Source organism: Rhinolophus sinicus, linkage group LG09 (genome assembly GCF_036562045.2).
Source record: "Rhinolophus sinicus isolate RSC01 linkage group LG09, ASM3656204v1, whole genome shotgun sequence".
Lineage (NCBI taxonomy): Eukaryota > Metazoa > Chordata > Mammalia > Chiroptera > Rhinolophidae > Rhinolophus > Rhinolophus sinicus.
In genome coordinates, this window is record NC_133758.1 from 66,592,926 (window position 1) to 66,609,939 (window position 17,014).

At 39.1% G+C, this 17,014-nt stretch overlaps 1 protein-coding gene across 1 annotated transcript in view; it reads left to right on the plus strand.

The window, feature by feature from the left end:
• The window catches only part of LAMB1 (laminin subunit beta 1), a 67,524-nt gene extending 53,099 nt beyond the window's left edge, over nucleotides 1-14,425 (plus strand). The window contains exons 26-34 of the mRNA XM_019745333.2: nucleotides 1,502-1,686; nucleotides 2,624-2,865; nucleotides 5,950-6,153; nucleotides 6,825-6,969; nucleotides 8,901-9,108; nucleotides 9,325-9,466; nucleotides 12,155-12,331; nucleotides 13,782-13,941; nucleotides 14,133-14,425. Of these exons, the coding sequence (XP_019600892.2) occupies nucleotides 1,502-1,686; nucleotides 2,624-2,865; nucleotides 5,950-6,153; nucleotides 6,825-6,969; nucleotides 8,901-9,108; nucleotides 9,325-9,466; nucleotides 12,155-12,331; nucleotides 13,782-13,941; nucleotides 14,133-14,269 (1,600 nt within the window). The 3' untranslated portion in view covers nucleotides 14,270-14,425. The remainder of the gene's footprint in view (nucleotides 1-1,501; nucleotides 1,687-2,623; nucleotides 2,866-5,949; nucleotides 6,154-6,824; nucleotides 6,970-8,900; nucleotides 9,109-9,324; nucleotides 9,467-12,154; nucleotides 12,332-13,781; nucleotides 13,942-14,132) is intronic.
• Nucleotides 14,426-17,014: the final 2,589 nt, after the last annotated feature.

A 17,014-nucleotide genomic window follows, 5' to 3' on the forward strand; every position in this document is an offset into this window, starting at 1 on the left:
TCATCAAAGACTGTGGTGCTGCTCAGCCTCCTAACAGAATGAAAAGTTTTGGGAGGCCGTGATCTGAGTGCAAGCCTATTTAAGAAATGATTCTTGGCCTTGGTCTCATGTACCTAAGGGAGAACAAAAATATATGGTGTCCTTTGAGAGCCGTCCAGAAGAGAGACTGCACTCATGAAACAAACAGCTCGTTTCAATTTACAATCAGGTAGATCGTAAGCATCTCAGGAAAACTAGTTTCATTGATCTTTTTTCAATAGGATACCCAAGAATGCATGTTTTAGGATCCAAAGTGGCACTATTTAAAAATATGCAATGTTCAATTTGATTTTTTTTAAAGTTGTAACATGGTGTGAGAGCTGAGAAGAAATGAAAGCTTTCTGTGAATCAACAGATTAATAAGAGTAAAGCACTGAAAAAAACAACTATAATAGCCTCAGGAAAAAAGTCTTTGGGTTTCTAAAATGTAATTGAACGTACAAATCCTTTTATGTACTTATTTTCTGAATTGGGGCATGGTATTATCTCAGCCTTAAATATCATTTTTCTAGAGGCCCTCAACCTTTCAACATCTCTAAACTTTCCCAGTTTTTCATACTGTTATATTCCTGAGAAGACAATTATATTCAGTAAGATGACCCAGTAATACCCAGAGCAGTGGTCTTCGCAGAGATTACTTTCATAGTCACACACACACACACACACAGACACACACACACACACACACACACGAATACTGTATGTACAAGTAATATACATGTAGATGCCCAAAGTACAGATTTGGAGATAGAAAGACACAGAACAAAATGCAGTTTAGATTCCAAATGAAATATTGCGAAAATTAAATGTTACCATATTTCTTTCTCAGTGGATGCTACCTTCTTCCTTATAAAAAATAAAAGGGTTGCTTGTTGTTGGAAGGAGGTTCCTTTGATGGACCTTGCTTAAAGGGGAAACTGCGTGACCAGCCTGCCGGCTCCTGCGTGACCAGCAGACTGGCTCCTGCCAGCTTGCTGCTGGCTGTGGGGCTTCCTTTCTGCATGTTCCATCTTGCAGGAGATCCTTGAGGTTCAGATAAGCATATTTTTGGCAGGGGCTGGAAGGCATAATTCTGCACTGGAGTCACTTATGTCTTCTGAGTTTATGGGATTGAATGGGCTTGAAGCTGTTTACGTGCGGAGGTGGAACTCCACAGTCTGGACCCATGCTCATACTGCAGCAGAAATCTAGACTCCTTCAAATGGTCCATCTGCCATAGCACAGCTGAGAGGTGCTTCTGTGCTTTTCTTCAACGTCTTTGAAGAAAGAAAATGTGTTGGATTTAGTACAGTCTCTTGATAAGGAGATAAAACCAGTACTAAGGGATAAATTGTTACCAACTATTGAGTTAGTTTGAAAGTACAGAGTAATGGATACAGTATTAGGAGAAAATGTGAAAATGAGACTTCAGAATTCCCCTTTGGTTTATTTCACTTGGGTAAACTTACCCTTCTCTGTACAGGAAACTAACCAAAGATGTTACGGAAAAGATGGCTCAAGTAGAAGTGCAATTATCTGACACGGCTTCACAAAGGAACAGCACAGCCAAAGAGCTAGATTCTCTGCAGACAGAAGCAGAAAACCTAGACAACACCGTGAAGGAGCTTGCTGAACAATTGGAATTTATCAAAAACTCAGATATTCGGGGTGAGCATTTTCTGTGCAAAGAGTCAATCCTGAACCATGGATTTAACCATCTGTCTAACCTCTTTAATGCGGCACTTTCAGAAAAAAAAATTGAGTGCTTTCTAATAATTTTAAAGCTTTTTCTCATTGAGTCTCTGACACAAATGAGAATTAAAGTCTTCATTTTATAAATGTGGGACCTGGGCCACAGAGAGGCTAAGAGGCACAGCAGACGTCCCAGTGTTCATTTCATTGGAATGGCATTTGTGTCCTGATTTTTTTCAGTTGGTGGTTTAACCTCCTTGGCTTTACTTGAAAAGGAGCTCTTTTGAATAGTTAAGAAATTCGGTTGATACTTCTGCAAATGTCTTACATTCAAGAATATTGCTTGGTCAGGAAATAATTTTGGCAAATCCTTCATCTATTATTGTAGTCCATAATAGAACCCTCCCCCCAAAAGCAGAAGAAAGTAGAAATAGATCAGATCACACTATCCATCCTGTTTAATGCATGATTACTTATTTGTTTTTTGGCTAGGTCCTTCAAGCCAAAACTTGTCATACTATTTTATGTATATAATACAAATCATTTGAGTGGATCTAAATAAATGACCGAGGAAGGGAAAAATTAGCTGGACATGTAACTTACAGGCTGCCGGACACCAGCTGCTTAGAAAGAACTGGATGCTGGCCTGTGTAGAAACAACATCATGCTTCACTTAATTTTCCATCCAGATGTTTGGCGTCCTCTAGAGCCAGAGTAGGTGCTAACGGGACAAAGTATATTCATTGATCGTGAGAGGAAAGTTGTATTTCTTTCTCCATAAAGATTTTATTTCTTGAATTTTCAAACAAAACCATACAGTAAATTCAGGGCTGGAAGATACCCAATATGGACACTGCTTAATGAGGAGATTGAGTCCAAGGGAACTAACTGGGCAGTTCTATTTCGTGCTTAGGCGCCTTGGACAGCATCACCAAGTACTTCCAGATGTCCCTAGAGGCTGAGGAGAGGGTGAATGCCTCCACCATAGACTCCAACAGCACTGTGGAGCACTCGGCACTCACTCGAGACAGAGTAGAAGACTTGATGCTGGAGCGAGAGTCCCAGTTCAGGGAAAAACAAGAGGAACAGGCCCGCCTCTTGGATGAGCTGGCAGGCAAACTACAAAGTCTAGACCTGTCAGCCGCTGCGGAATTGGTAAGTATAGGGGGTGTGGCCTCAAGGCTATCCGTGATATTGGAGAGGATAAAAACACTCTGCTTTGTCTTTAATATTGTTCACTTTGCAAATGAATCAGCAGGAGTGAAACTCCCGGGCTAGTCTGTCACAGTACGGGGTGTCCATGACCAAGCCAGATTATAAACCACAGCTGTGTGTGTCCCATCTTCCTTCTCTTCAAGCGGTGCCTCTGGGACAACCAGAGAATCGTGACTACTCTCCTGTACTCTTGTACCGACTCATTGACTTCGTATTTAAACTTGGCCCTTTGTATACTGTGGCATTTCTTTTTTACTTTGTTCTCATTTGAAGTGCAAACTCCATCTCAGTGAAGCAATTCAGAATCATTCTGGGAGGAATTTCCTAAAAAAATTTAAGGGAGCTAAAGAATTTTTTCCATGGGTGTTAGTTAAAATGTTCCTTTGTTCCAGTAACTTTACCTGGTGAAGATTAATCCTGAGACCAGCCCAGAGAGTAGATTCATTTCCCAGAAGCTTTTAAAAAGTAACCCTGGAGCCAAATGAAATTGAGTAGCGACTTTAATGAAAATCAGGCAGAAGGCCAAAAACAGCCACAGTAAGCCTGTTTACTCCCCCTGATTCCTTACTGGTTTTCGCGGAAGAGGACCTATCTGAGAGAAGTTGGAGGGTGTTTTTATAGACTTTTATTTTGTAAGGGTTGTGCGCCCTTAGCTTAGTAACAGGAACAGTAAAAGAGGGGGATGTGAGTGCACAGGAGACTGAAGGGTTCAGACTTCATTACAATTATCTTAGTGACGGTTCCTCTCCCTCCCTGCCTCCTTCCCCACCACTCTGAAATAGACAAAAACAGTCTGTATTGTGATGAAGTTAATTGATGCCTACAGTAGATATTCATTAAGAAACTAGCATCTCATGGAAATAGAGAGTAAGTAGATCTCCTGTCGCTATTTAACACAAAGAAAAATGGAGGCCGGGAATAGTACGTAAACTGCACCTACCGTGTTTCCCCGAAAATAAGACCTATCCGGACAATCAGCTCTAATGAGACTTTTGGAGCAAAAATTAATATAAGTATATTATATTATATTATATTATTATATTATATTATATTATATTATATTATATTATATTATATTATATGTTAAAGACCGGGTCTTATATTAATTTTTGCTCCAAAAGATACATTAGAGCTGATTGTCCGGCTCGGTCTTATTTTTGGGAAAACACCGTACTAGGAAATAAAATTGTTATATTTAAGCATGAAATGCCAATTCTTCAAATCTTATTTCCTTTCGATCTTGATTCCTTCCTTACAAATTCCAATAGAAACCAGTAATCACAAATAAAATCTCAGCAAACTATAATGAAAAGCAGCTAAGCATGCTAAAGGATGTTTACTTTGCTATGGAGAAGGGTCTGGGGCGTGGCTGGCCGATGGGCTGGTCCCTCCTGCCACGTGTGAATGGGGCCGTGCCCTTCCCTGTGCTTGGTTTCCTTTTTTTTTTTTAATTATTTTTTTCAGTTAGTTGACATTCAGTATTATTTTATATTAGTTTCAGGTGTACAGCGTAGTGGTTAGACACCTATATAATTTATGCGGTGATCCCCCAGTTGGTCTAGCACCCACCCAGCACTCATAGTTGCTGCCACATTACTGACCATACACTCGATGCCGTCCTCCACATCCCGTGACTGCTCTGACTGCCCATCTGCATCCCTCCACCCCCTGCCCCAGCCCTTCAACCCCCTCCTTTCCTGGCAACCATCAATTTGTTCTCTGTATCTACGCTCTGTTGCTTACTTTTCCATCTGGTGTGCTACCTAGGGATTAACCAGTTTACCGTCTCTCATTGTATGTTTCTCTCTGTTAATTAGTTGTCCTATGAGAACTCCATACTGCCACTTCTGAGCTAAACAGATTTTTGTCCCTTTGTGTTTTTTCAAGTGCCTTCAGTTCTTTGTCTTGTCTGTTTAGCTATACCCATGCTGTTTTTTCATGCCTGCAGAAGTATTTAGGTTGGTGCAAAAGTGATTGTGGTTTTTGCAATTTTTTTTTAACCTTTTAAACCACAATTACTTTCCCACCAACCTAATAAAACATAACTACATGTCTTCTAGTGTTTTGTCAGATTGTTTTTAGAAAGCATCCCTGAGGTCTCCTTAAACTGCTCTTGATTAAAGCTCATCTTCCTCTGTAACACACAGAATACATTTTATTGCCTGAAGTTTTTCATGTACTGTAAGCCAGCTATATAAAAGATTTTTATTATTCTGATATACAATGGGATTGTAATTATCACAAGATTATTGGGCTCAAGAGTTGATTCTATTTATTCAAAATGCACCAATTTGCCATGCGCATGCCATGACCAAGCCCTAATCTTTGGAAGTTTCTGGTAGGCAAGAAAGGAAGGAGTTGCTTATTCGGAAAAGTTCGTCCACCTTTGTTCCTGTTTTCTGTCTCCCTCGCACACCTGGAATGTCCTCCCACTCCCCCTGCTCAGTCTCACCAGCAGACACATCCTTCCCCAACTACCACGGCTGTGGTCCTCGGTCCTCCTGCGTGGTCTCTCCTTTGTCTGCTTTCCTTCCTCCTTCCTGCATCTGACCTATTCTTGGCTGTTTTATGTAGAGTGAGCCTGTCTTCCTAATTAGAAGGGAAGGTACTAAAAGGCCAGAGCATGGGTCTTTTATGTCACCCCTTCACCATGCTAAAGAAACTTCTCAACGCCTGTTTCTTTTGTTGAAATCCAACTGGTTAGAACAAAGGGGCAGCGTTCTGTGGCTCTCCTGTTGGCAGACTTGAACTGGTTCCGGCAGACGTTTGTGCCCTGTGCAGAGCCCGTGTGGTACCCCACTTCATTAGGGGAGAAGGTATTGGTGAGGGCATAAGTGTTCGTTGTGTCCTTGAAAATAAGCAAGTTTGTTTATTCCTAAACTCTCTGCTCCTCTCTCCATCCTGAACACTGTTTGCAAGTTGGGAGCCACCTACTCGCTCTCTGGCCCCCCGGGCCCTGCACATCTGTTACGCTGCTACAGCATTCACTCTCTGAATCTTGTGCCTGCCTCTTGCTTATTGCAGACCTGTGGAACGCCTCCAGGGGCCTCCTGTTCTGAGACCGAGTGTGGCGGCCCTAACTGCAGAACTGATGAAGGAGAGAAGAAGTGTGGGGGGCCTGGCTGTAGCGGGCTGGTCACTGTCGCACACAATGCCTGGCAGAAAGCCATGGACTTTGACCGAGATGTCCTGAGTGCCCTGGCTGAGGTGGAACAGCTCTCCAGGATGGTAATTCAGTGGATGGCCTCAGCTTTCACTGTTTGTGTGGTTTCCGTTATGGACTGGAGGCTCTGAAAGGGAGAAATCAATTCTAAGTGCTGGCTAACATTAGAAGGGCATTTCACACCACGTATGGAAGCTCACGTTTTTGTGAGGTCAGGGAAAGAGATGAGGAGGTTTTATTCACAGATAGTTTAAGAATTTGCTTCCTTCGCATGATAATAATTTGAGATACCATGTTATTTACTGGGTCCAAGGTTAAGAATACATCCAGCTGTACTACAAAAATTCTATACTCAGCAATTGAGCATTTATTCTTCTAAAGTGATACATGAAGTATTAACTTCATATTAACTGAAGTATTATTTATGTTGATACCAGAGAAAAAGACTAAAGAACATTTTATAAGTACCAAGTGTTTTGAAGGAGTTAAAAACAACTAGAAAAAAATGTATGTGCTAGTCCTATCAATATGAGAATACTGTATAGGAATCTGAATACTGGATACTTTCAGTCTGTATAGGAATATAATACAGTTGAATGGGAGACATTTGTTTCTAAAAGCCGTGATTCCAAATGCTTAGTTTTCAAGATCATTTTCTGGACCATTTTTAATATTCCTGTCTGCTTTAGGAAGAGTGAAGTTGTTTCCTGGGTAATTTACTTCTTTTAATATTTAGGTCTCTGAAGCCAAACTGAGGGCAGATGAGGCAAAACAGAACGCTCAGGATGTCCTGTTGAAAACCAATGCCACCAAAGAAAAAGTGGACAGGAGCAACGAGGATCTGCGAGGCCTGATCAAGCAGATCAGGAACTTTCTGACCCGTAAGGAATTTTTTATTTTACTTTTAGACATTTCTTCCTATCTTGGAATCTAAAACTGTTTTATACCAAGACTGTTTGAGAGGCCATAATTCAAATCACATTGTTAGAAAAGCAATTTCTGAATTTCTGGCAGGGAATAAAGTAACATTTCCAAATTTAAAAAATTCCATGTTAAGAAATGTTTCCATTCCTTAAGAAGTTTATATGTGTGTATGTCAGTCACCTCCCATTTTATGCAGATACAGACACACCTGATGTGATGATACCCAAGCAGCAAATCGAGAAGCGAGAGCAAATCATGTACTATGAGAACTGAGTTTGAAATTTATTAGATCACATATATATCATTAGAACTTTAACTTGAAGTAGAGTTTATTTTCACATTGCCCCCAAAGCTTTGTAATCGTATTACTTACAGGATATTATACCTACGGTAAGACAGATATGTATATATATGTATTTTGTTTTTTTTGGAGAGAGAAAGAGAATCTCTAAAATCTGTGGTCTAAAGTATTGCTGGTCAGTGTTATCAGTAAGGATGGTTTTGGCTGCAAGTTACAGAAAACTCTCAACTGAAATTGACTTAATCCAAACAATGTAACACATGACAGGAAGTTCAGTAGTAGGACAGCTCCATGGTTCTGGCCCATGCACTTTTCATCTTTCTGCTCTGCCATATTAAGCATATCAGCTTTGTTCTCAGGCTAGCTCCTCCTGGTTACAAGGTGGCTGCCAAAGTTCCAGACTTCATATAAAGACACGATAATAGCTAATGGAAGAAGAGCACACCTATTCCTTTGTTGTGTCTGTTTTTAAAGGGAGGAAATCTTCCCCAGAATCCTTTGAGCAGTCATCTCCATAAATCTCACTGGCCAAAAATGAATCCCATGCCCATGCATAAATGTCACTGGCATATGGAATGGGACTACCCTGTTTGGCAGACTAATCAGGATGTATGAGGGCATCACTCCTTCATAGGGTCGCTAGGAGTTGGAGCCGACTCAAGGGCACATAACACGCACAATCAGGATTGAACTCTGAGTTGGTGAGCTCACCTTACCTTAGAGGTAGGTGCCTGAACAAAACCAATGTTCTGTTAGCAAGGAAAGGGTAAGGAGCTAACTGTTGATAAAGATGCCTTATGGAATATTCAATGATATAGTTTTCTAATACTTAAATCATCAGGGGTCCATTTTTATGTTCTTTGACAGTTAAAAAGCTTAAAAATGAGTGACTATTGAAAGCTTAACATCTTTGGGGTTTTTTTGTTTTGTTTTATTTTGTTTTCACCTTTTACATTTAACACTTGAAACTCCTTGGTTTCTGATGGATAATACACTGCCCTGATTCTCTTGCTTCTGACTGGACTTTATCCCCTTCTGCCATTTCCTGAATCCAGATCTTTTATAAGGAATACTGCATTTACAGTAGTTTCCTAGCTATTCTTTCAAACTCCATTGAAAGTTTTCATTGCCTGTTAGGACCTACTGCCAGGTTTCTGCCCTGGCCTCTGCTGTCTTCTACAATCTGAACCATTCACTCCACTCCAATTTCACATAACAGGCTCTGGCCATACTGTTTCTCTAGCCAAAGATGTCCTTTTTTCTTTCAAATACTATTATCCTTCAAAACCTAATCAGTCCCTCATCCTCCGCAAAGATGTCCCCGACTACACATTCCAGTTGTGTATAGTTGGTGCAAAAGTAATTGCGGTTTTTGCAATTTAACCTTTTAAAACGCAATTATTTTTGCACCAACCTAATACTTGTCTGCATTACTTTCTCATGTGCAGGTCTCATCTCCTTGCTCAATTAGATTACAAACTCTTAAACAGGAAGTGTGTGTTGGTGTAACCCCACCATGCTGTCCACATAGATGGCCAGTAAATGGTTGAACGAGTGACCCATCCATGATTTCCACCTTTTTAACAGAGGACAGTGCGGACTTGGACAGCATTGAGGCCATTGCTAATGAAGTATTGAAAATGGAAATGCCTAGCACCCCAGAGCAGTTACAGAACTTGACGGAAGATATTCGCGAACGAGTCGAAAGCCTTTCTCAAGTGGAGATTATTCTACAGCAAAGTGCTGCTGACATCGCCAGAGCTGAGATGTTGTTAGAAGAAGCTAAAAGAGCCAGGTATCTGAAGACATACGGCATTTAGGGGGCTGGTTTTGTGTATCTACTCGTAGCTTGGAGTAGAAAAGCATTTCTTTAACCAGTGAAATTTCTAAGAGCGACCTCTGTGAGTCTCTCTGGGTCATTTCAGGAAGGGTGTTCTTTACAAGAAACAGTCTTTTCTGTAAGGAAGTACTTCTTTCATTTTCACGTATATTGCCTCCTTCTTTTACTCAGCAAAAGCGCCACAGATGTGAAAGTCACTGCAGACATGGTAAAGGAAGCTCTGCAAGAGGCAGAAAAGGCCCAGGTCGCAGCAGAGAAGGCGATTAAACAAGCAGATGAGGACATCCAAGGAACCCAGAACCTGCTGACTTCGGTGAGCTATTACAGCCATTATTATTGTGGGAGAAAACACTCACACGTACTCTTCCGTCAGAAAAGTAAGTGCATGCGATAGTTATCTATGAAATTCTTGTAACTGAACATTAAAGGATTCCTTTAAATAAATCTGAACCACTCCCTTAGCAGACCGTGTTTCCCCGAAAATAAGACCTAACCAGAAAATAAACCCTAGCATGATTTTTAGGATGACGTCCCCTAAACATAAGCCCTAATGCATCTTTTGGAGCAAAACTTAATATGAGACCCGATCTTATTTTCGGGGAAACGCAGTAGATGCTAAATATAACGTTTTCAAGAAAAGACTGTGAAAACACTGGAACATTAATCTCTCTTCCATTTTCACCCCCACAAAAGTTTAAGATAAAACCACAAGTTTCCTGTTCTTTCAAGGAACCATATGGACTATTCAGTAGTATGACGTGCAGTATTAATTTCAGTCCAGTGTTAGAAAACTCCTGTAATAAAGCAGCCCAAAAGCAACTACATGGTTCAGACCAGTGTCTCATGACTTATGAGGTGATCACTTACAAAACCTTAACTATAGTTCTGAAAAGGACTGGAAAGCAACAAAGGTCAAAATGTGTTTCCCATTCATTCTAGAGGAGCCTAATAGATCTTACAGCTAAACAAGCTGTTGTGTTCAGAATGCATGGAAAACTTAATGGTTTGTTATCAGCTAAATACTCCTAGAGACTAGGAGATATTAAAGGCACCCACTAACAAAAGAAGTTTTTCACATGCATTTAAATGCTTGATTCTAAAAATCCTCTTATCTCTTAAAAGTAAGGTAAACATAGTCCTATTATTTTTTTTTTTTAAATCAGTTGTACCGTGTTTCCCCGAAAAAAAGACCTAGCTGGACAATCAGCTCTAATGCGTCTTTTGGAGCAAAAATTTATATAAGACCCGGTCTTGTAACAAAATAAGACCGGGTCTTATATAATATAGGACCGGGTCTTATATTAATTTTTGCTCCAAAAGACGCATCGGAGCTGATTGTCCAGCTAGGTCTTATTTTCGGGGAAACACGGTATAAGCAAATTTTTTTCCTTCCAATTGTGGGAAAGTTCATTTCTTTAATAGTGGGTAAAGAAAATTGATGACTCATTCACGCCTCTCCATCTTCTCAGAACGTACTCTGAAATTAAATACTCTCAGTACAGTCAGCCTTGTCAGGCCAACAACTCCTTAATGTTTAAAACCTGGGAGATGGTTTCTAAACCTGCTTTTCCTGCCCTTAGTTGATACAAACCTGTCTGCCATACTCTATTGCTCTCAGTAAAGTGAGGCCCAGTAGTTCGTCAGCCACTTTCCCTTCTTAAATTCTGAGCATATACAAGGCTTTTTCTTCAGGCTACTCCTTCAAGTTTAGAACACGATATTTTCCCACCAGTCTATGTCCTAACCCTTTAATTATTTTGATTTTTCTGTGTCTAGGTTTTTCAAATTTCTCAGTGTGTTGCTAACATTTTAGTGAAATGTATTTCAGTGACTTTTTAAAAGCTACTGTGTTTTGAAAAGCAAGTTAGAAAATATTAATCGAACTATAGATGAGGTATTTGGCTTGAGGATGTACCATTAATAATGGTGGTTGTGTGTCTCAGACACTGGGCGCAGGACGCGCTTGGGTTAGTAATAAGAAACTGAGAACCTCTAACTAAACTATATACGCTGATTAATGAAAAGCTTGTCAGAAACTATTCACTCATCTAAAAATGAAACTGTAAAACTCATCTCCTAAGAATTATATCTATTCTCTAAGAATTTATTAGGTGAGCTTTTAGGTCGAGTTATTTGATCTGAAATACAAATTTTAGAATGTCCATACTGACCCATTAGTTTCACTGACATTGTTATTCAGAGTTAATTCTATAGAAATTGACCCATCCTTGAAGATCATTTTTAAGAAAAAGTGAATGCTCAGTGAAACTGGTTTGTCTATCATGGGCCAGATTGCTTATTTTGGCTAGCTTTAAAAAAAAAAAAAATCAATGTTTATTCATTATAATTTGAAATCACCAGTTGCCCAGATGATATTTTTTTCCCTAAAAAATTTTATTTATAGTTCCATCTCACAATCCTATAAGTAACTCTTAGGAGTTTTAAAGAATATTCCTGGTCTCCATGTCTTCAGTAATTAGCTAAAAACACTAAAATTAACTTTCTAGATAGTTTCTGAAGTGCCATAGTGTCCACTACTAGTTTCATTTAAAGTTGACAGAAAAAAACTAAAGGTACCTGGAAGTTGTAATTTTCCCACCCACATTAACTGGGAAATTTATGTGGAAATCCCTGTTCTCACATCTGCTTACCTGTGAACGTTGGCCAAAGTTTGCAGGCATCCTTAAAATGCTTCTCAATGCATCCAGCTGCCTACGGGTAGTTCTTAGTGTAAAGAGAAGAAATCATGTGAAAATTTCAGCCTAGATCACCAGAAGTACCAAAAGAATAAAGTTAAACTATGAGATGTAGTAAAGAGCATTTAAAGTTAGGCACTTTATATAAGTGTTCTTGGAATTCTATTTTCTTTTTAGTGATTATTTTTGGTTGAGAGGAAAATGGTAGAGTAGTCTTTTAAATCTTCCTCAACACTTGTGTTCATAGCACTTTCTACCACTTCTCAAATTAATATCATGCTGGATGGTTGACATTATACTTTTAGATCGAGTCTGAAACAGCGGCTTCTGAGGAGACCTTGTTCAATGCCTCCCAGCGGATCAGTGAGCTGGAGCGGAATGTGGAAGAACTTAAGCGGAAGGCTGCCCAAAACTCTGGGGAGGCAGAATATATTGAAAAAGTAGTATATACTGTGAAACAAAGTGCAGACGATGTTAAGAAGGTGAGTAAATCTTTGAACTTCACAGCTATGTTGGTGAAGGGGCCTCCCTTGGAATTGATAAGGGATGCAGACCTACTGTGGTTAGTCTCAGAAACATCCCAAATGACTGTTTGCCTAATTGGCAGTCTTTGGACAGAGATGGAAGAAAATGGGAGTGGACATGCAAGTACCCAATAAGCAGTCCTAGGCCCTTAAACCCAAACTTAAGTGAGAGTTTAGAAAATGAAATTAACTTAGTGGTGGAAGTCTGAAAGCAAGCATATTGGGCATGTGTTTCTGTATTTAATCAGGAAGATGTTTATGGCATACAATAATTTCCTGGCCATTTGGAAAATCTTTAAAAGCAGGGTAGAAAAGCTTAAGAGTTCATGACAGAGAACAGCTAGGAGGAGAAAACTAACATCTCACTCCTGCACTCATTCTGAAATAACCATCCTTGCCTCTCTCTCATTGCAGAGAAAATCTCACGTGACCCAAATTTTTCACTAGAAGCCAAAAAATAATTGAAATACACATTCAATTTCTAAACTTGTATGGGCTTTGTCTCCAAAGAAACCTTTTTAAACTTTTGGAGGAGTGTTGAAACTTTTAAATGAATAGTAGGAAGTTATAAACTGACAAAGTCAAGATTTTCTTGTACGTTATTTTGGCTTGTGGGCATTACATAAGAGTGACTACCCCTCTGGGTTGGGAAGAGAACAGTAAGAAAAGTTCACTGCCACATCTGTCTTTTCCACTATGGTGTGTACTTTCTTTCCTGCGGTTCTGAGAGCATGAGTTTCCCTGGTAGTCTTCTTTCTTACACAGCATTTTGCATAAATCCGATATTTGATTGCAATAGAGGAACAAAAACCCTTGACATGAAATCCTATTATCAGTGGCTATTGTTTGAAGTTTCTCAAAAGAATCACTTGTAAGCATCTTTCCAAACCCACACCAACTTCTCTCAACCACCCTGCATATGCTACAACCTCGCCCTTCCTTTCATTACATCTGCATTTTCCCTCTGAATTCCTGATATCGTTTCTATAAACCCTAGTCAAGAATCCAGATGATCCTCCCATTTCTTCAAAATGGGCCTTTTCTGAGGTCTAAATATTTGGATCTTAGCACATCTACTTTTGGGAAAATCAATTTTTCCACAGAAATATGCTCATTAGCAAAAGCGAACTCCTTGATTTCAGACACCTTGTTGCAACTCCAAGGTGTCTGAAATCTTGTTTGTAAAAATCACCTTAATGTTGTAGGTAATGTTACTGTTTCAAGACCATGTTTTCAGTGACCTACCATTTGAGTAGCTTGAAGCCTGGCGCCCCTGATGGTGGCACTAATCCACCACGCTTGCTGTGCTAATAATGGTCCAAGCTTGCTGTCACACTATGTGCTGCTCTCCACTGTCATTACTGACACTCACTTTATCACCTCTTTGTGTCTAAATGTGGAACTGCAGACTCTGGATGGTGAACTTGATGAAAAGTATAAGAAAGTAGAAAATTTAATTGCCAAAAAAACTGAAGAGTCAGCTGATGCCAGAAGGAAAGCTGAAATGCTACAAAATGAAGCAAAAACACTTTTGGCTCAAGCAAACAGCAAGCTGCAGCTCCTGAAAGGTGGGTCTTTTCATATAGGTTCATGCTTTCATAAAGAATTTTAAAATTAATATATCCAGTTTGTTTTAAAGGGTGAAAATCTATTCACTTTGTCTCAGGCACTTCAAAGAGCCTTATAAGCAGAGAATCAGTATTAGCTTTTGAGATCATCATAGTATAAATTACTCAGACTTTTCCTTTTTATCTCCCAGATTTAGAAAGAAAATATGAGGACAATCAAAAATATTTAGAAGATAAAGCTCAAGAATTAGTAAGACTGGAAGGAGAAGTCCGTTTACTCCTAAAGGATATAAGCCAGAAAGTTGCTGTTTATAGCACCTGCCTGTAACAAAGAAGGGCTGTAAGATGGCTAAGGTGACCAAAGTAAAACAGCTACATTTTAAAAACTGACAGTAATCTTCAGAGTAAAACTCATTGCCTATTTAATGTTTGTAATCGCCACATTTTATATGGAGTTGAATAAAGTATAGTGCTTTTGTATAAATACATGTTTAGTGTAATTCTTAAATTTACTTTACTGATTTAATGTTCATAAACCCCTGAACAAAGAATGTTATTTTCACTGTAAACAAGTTGATTGGCTCCAGGGAGACCCTAATGTCTGTTATGTCTTTAAACAAGCTATTACTCTTCTGTTTGCTAGGTCAATATCCTCCACAAATCTACCCCCAAATCACCTCCCAATGATTTCTGGCCAAGGTGAGAATCACCATTTCAGTGGCTCCTCAGTTGCTCTAATCTCACAACTTCCATAAGCATTCCTTGCTCTAGGACAGAGAAAAGTAGCACTTTTTAGAAAATTGTGGCTTGTAAGTATTACCACCCAGAACAGGGCCAGGGTTGCTGAGGGGAAGGTGAAAATTAAATTGGGCCAGAGTTTCGACATTGCTCCTGCCACCTGAGCAGTGCTACTCAAAGTACAGAACGATACTGTAATTTCAGCTCTCCTGTATTTTATTTCATGAACTAAAGATTCTCTGCTACATTTATGGGTGAGGACAAAGCAATTATGTAACACTTATTCCACAGGCTAAAGAAAATAGCTGGAATGCAACTGCCAAGGCTCTATCAGTTTTATAGCTGAGCTAGCTGAGTAACAGGCCAGGCCTCAGTGATTTTTTTCACACATTTTTCTTAGAGCAAGACTCTTCTGCGTACCATTTCACAACCACCCACATACCCAACACAGCTACATCTGAAGCTGGGCCTGAACAAAAGTTATGTACACAGCTGTGATGTAAATAATAAGGCAACTTCCCTCGGGTGCAAGGCAATTATTTGTCACTTTTATTAAGGTGGGAATCCTAGTACTGTTAACAAAGTGGTCATACCTCGTCATCTACTAGAGCAACCATCTTTCCCCCTAAGTATTTTACTTATAATAGTAGAAACCTTCACTACTCACCATTCCTTTTCAGCTAAAGATCTCACTTTGAAATTACTAATCAGCTTAATGAACTTTGCCCTACTTTTCACAAGCCAGGGAAACATTAAGAATTTAGTTAAGTGAACATTTAAAATTTGTTTTATGCCTAGGAATTCATTCCCACCCAGGTAAATCTGCATTCTCGTATTGAATGGGAACCTTAAAATAGGGTATTCAAATAATAGCCTTAGGTATTATTTTGTGTCTCTACAGCTGGGACTTCATATTATATTTCACTATTTCCTAATTAGAAACGTTTTCCCTAGAGTAGGAGACACGTTTCACGTTTAAATAAACTAGCACTTAAATAAATCACATAATACTGGGATTTCAGAATTTAAAAAGATACAGAGCTCCTTTCCAATACTGGCAAACGGCACATTCAGACCAACCTTCCTGCTGATAACAATCGCAAACTCTAATCAAAATGATTTCCCCCTAAACATCCTGGAGAATAATCAGAAGCAGCCAGAAGATAGAAGGGAGTTCACACTCAAGAAAGATCTCACCGGGTGTAATTCTCATTCTTAACGTTCACTTGAGGGGAGATCCCAGTAAGTGGCAACTTGAGCAGGAGCCGTTTCATTTACTGGTTAAGAAATTGGAGGAGTTTGGAACAATTACAGCAACTGAAATATGAGGGAGGGAAACCCCAGAAAAGAGAGGCACAGAGGAGAGGGCCCCCCAAATTCTGCATAATACTCTGCCCAATCTCTGGTTGACCAGTGAACTACACATGGGGGGTGGGGGGAGCGGCAGTGCATGTATGTATAGCTAAAACTGAGCAGAGGTTTCAGCTGCTGCCCCCCAACAAAGATGAGTTTGGAGTTGGAAATCAGCCAAGTTTACTGCCTACTAAAACAAAAATTAACTATTTTTCAGAGATATGTAACACAATCAAGTTTTTACAATGTATCATTCATAATGGCTGTAATATTAGGTTGGTGCAAAAGTAACTGCAGTTTAAAAGGTTAAAATCGCAAAAATTGCAATTACTTCTGCACCAACCTAATACAATCCAGGACCACTGGACATATTAAGAAAAAGGAAAATGTGACCCATATAAATGCAATTAAAACCTGAAGACTATTATACTAAAGATTTTCCTTTCAGTTATGATCAACTGATGGTATCTATTCCATACGGCTTTCTGATAAATTACATGCTCCAAACTTAAGACTGGTTAAACCTTTAAATTGCAATCAAGTGACTCTCCAGTTTGCGTATTTCTAGTACTATAAGATAGTTTATTTTCCTCTTCGAATTTATAATATCCCAAATTTGAGAACTACTTAATCTGAAATGATTCTTGTATTTAACTATATACAAAAACTATTTGTCATTTAACACTTTAAGTATTTCAAGAAATGGCCATCTTAAATATTTATCAGTAAATACAATTTTATAGCATTCTTTAAAGGAACAGTTATTTACCCGGCCAAGAACAAAATGGAAATGTACACAGGAAAAGAGATTAAAGATTCCTTTTACAGTCTTTCTCCAAAAGTATATGCTCAACAATTTAGTAAGATCACTATAACAGGTGAACGGGTAATAACCTTTTAAGTAACTTAATACTGTCCTACAATGTGGGGAAAAGATACATTCAGGCTTATAAGAGCAATAAAAGTAATAAATATACACACA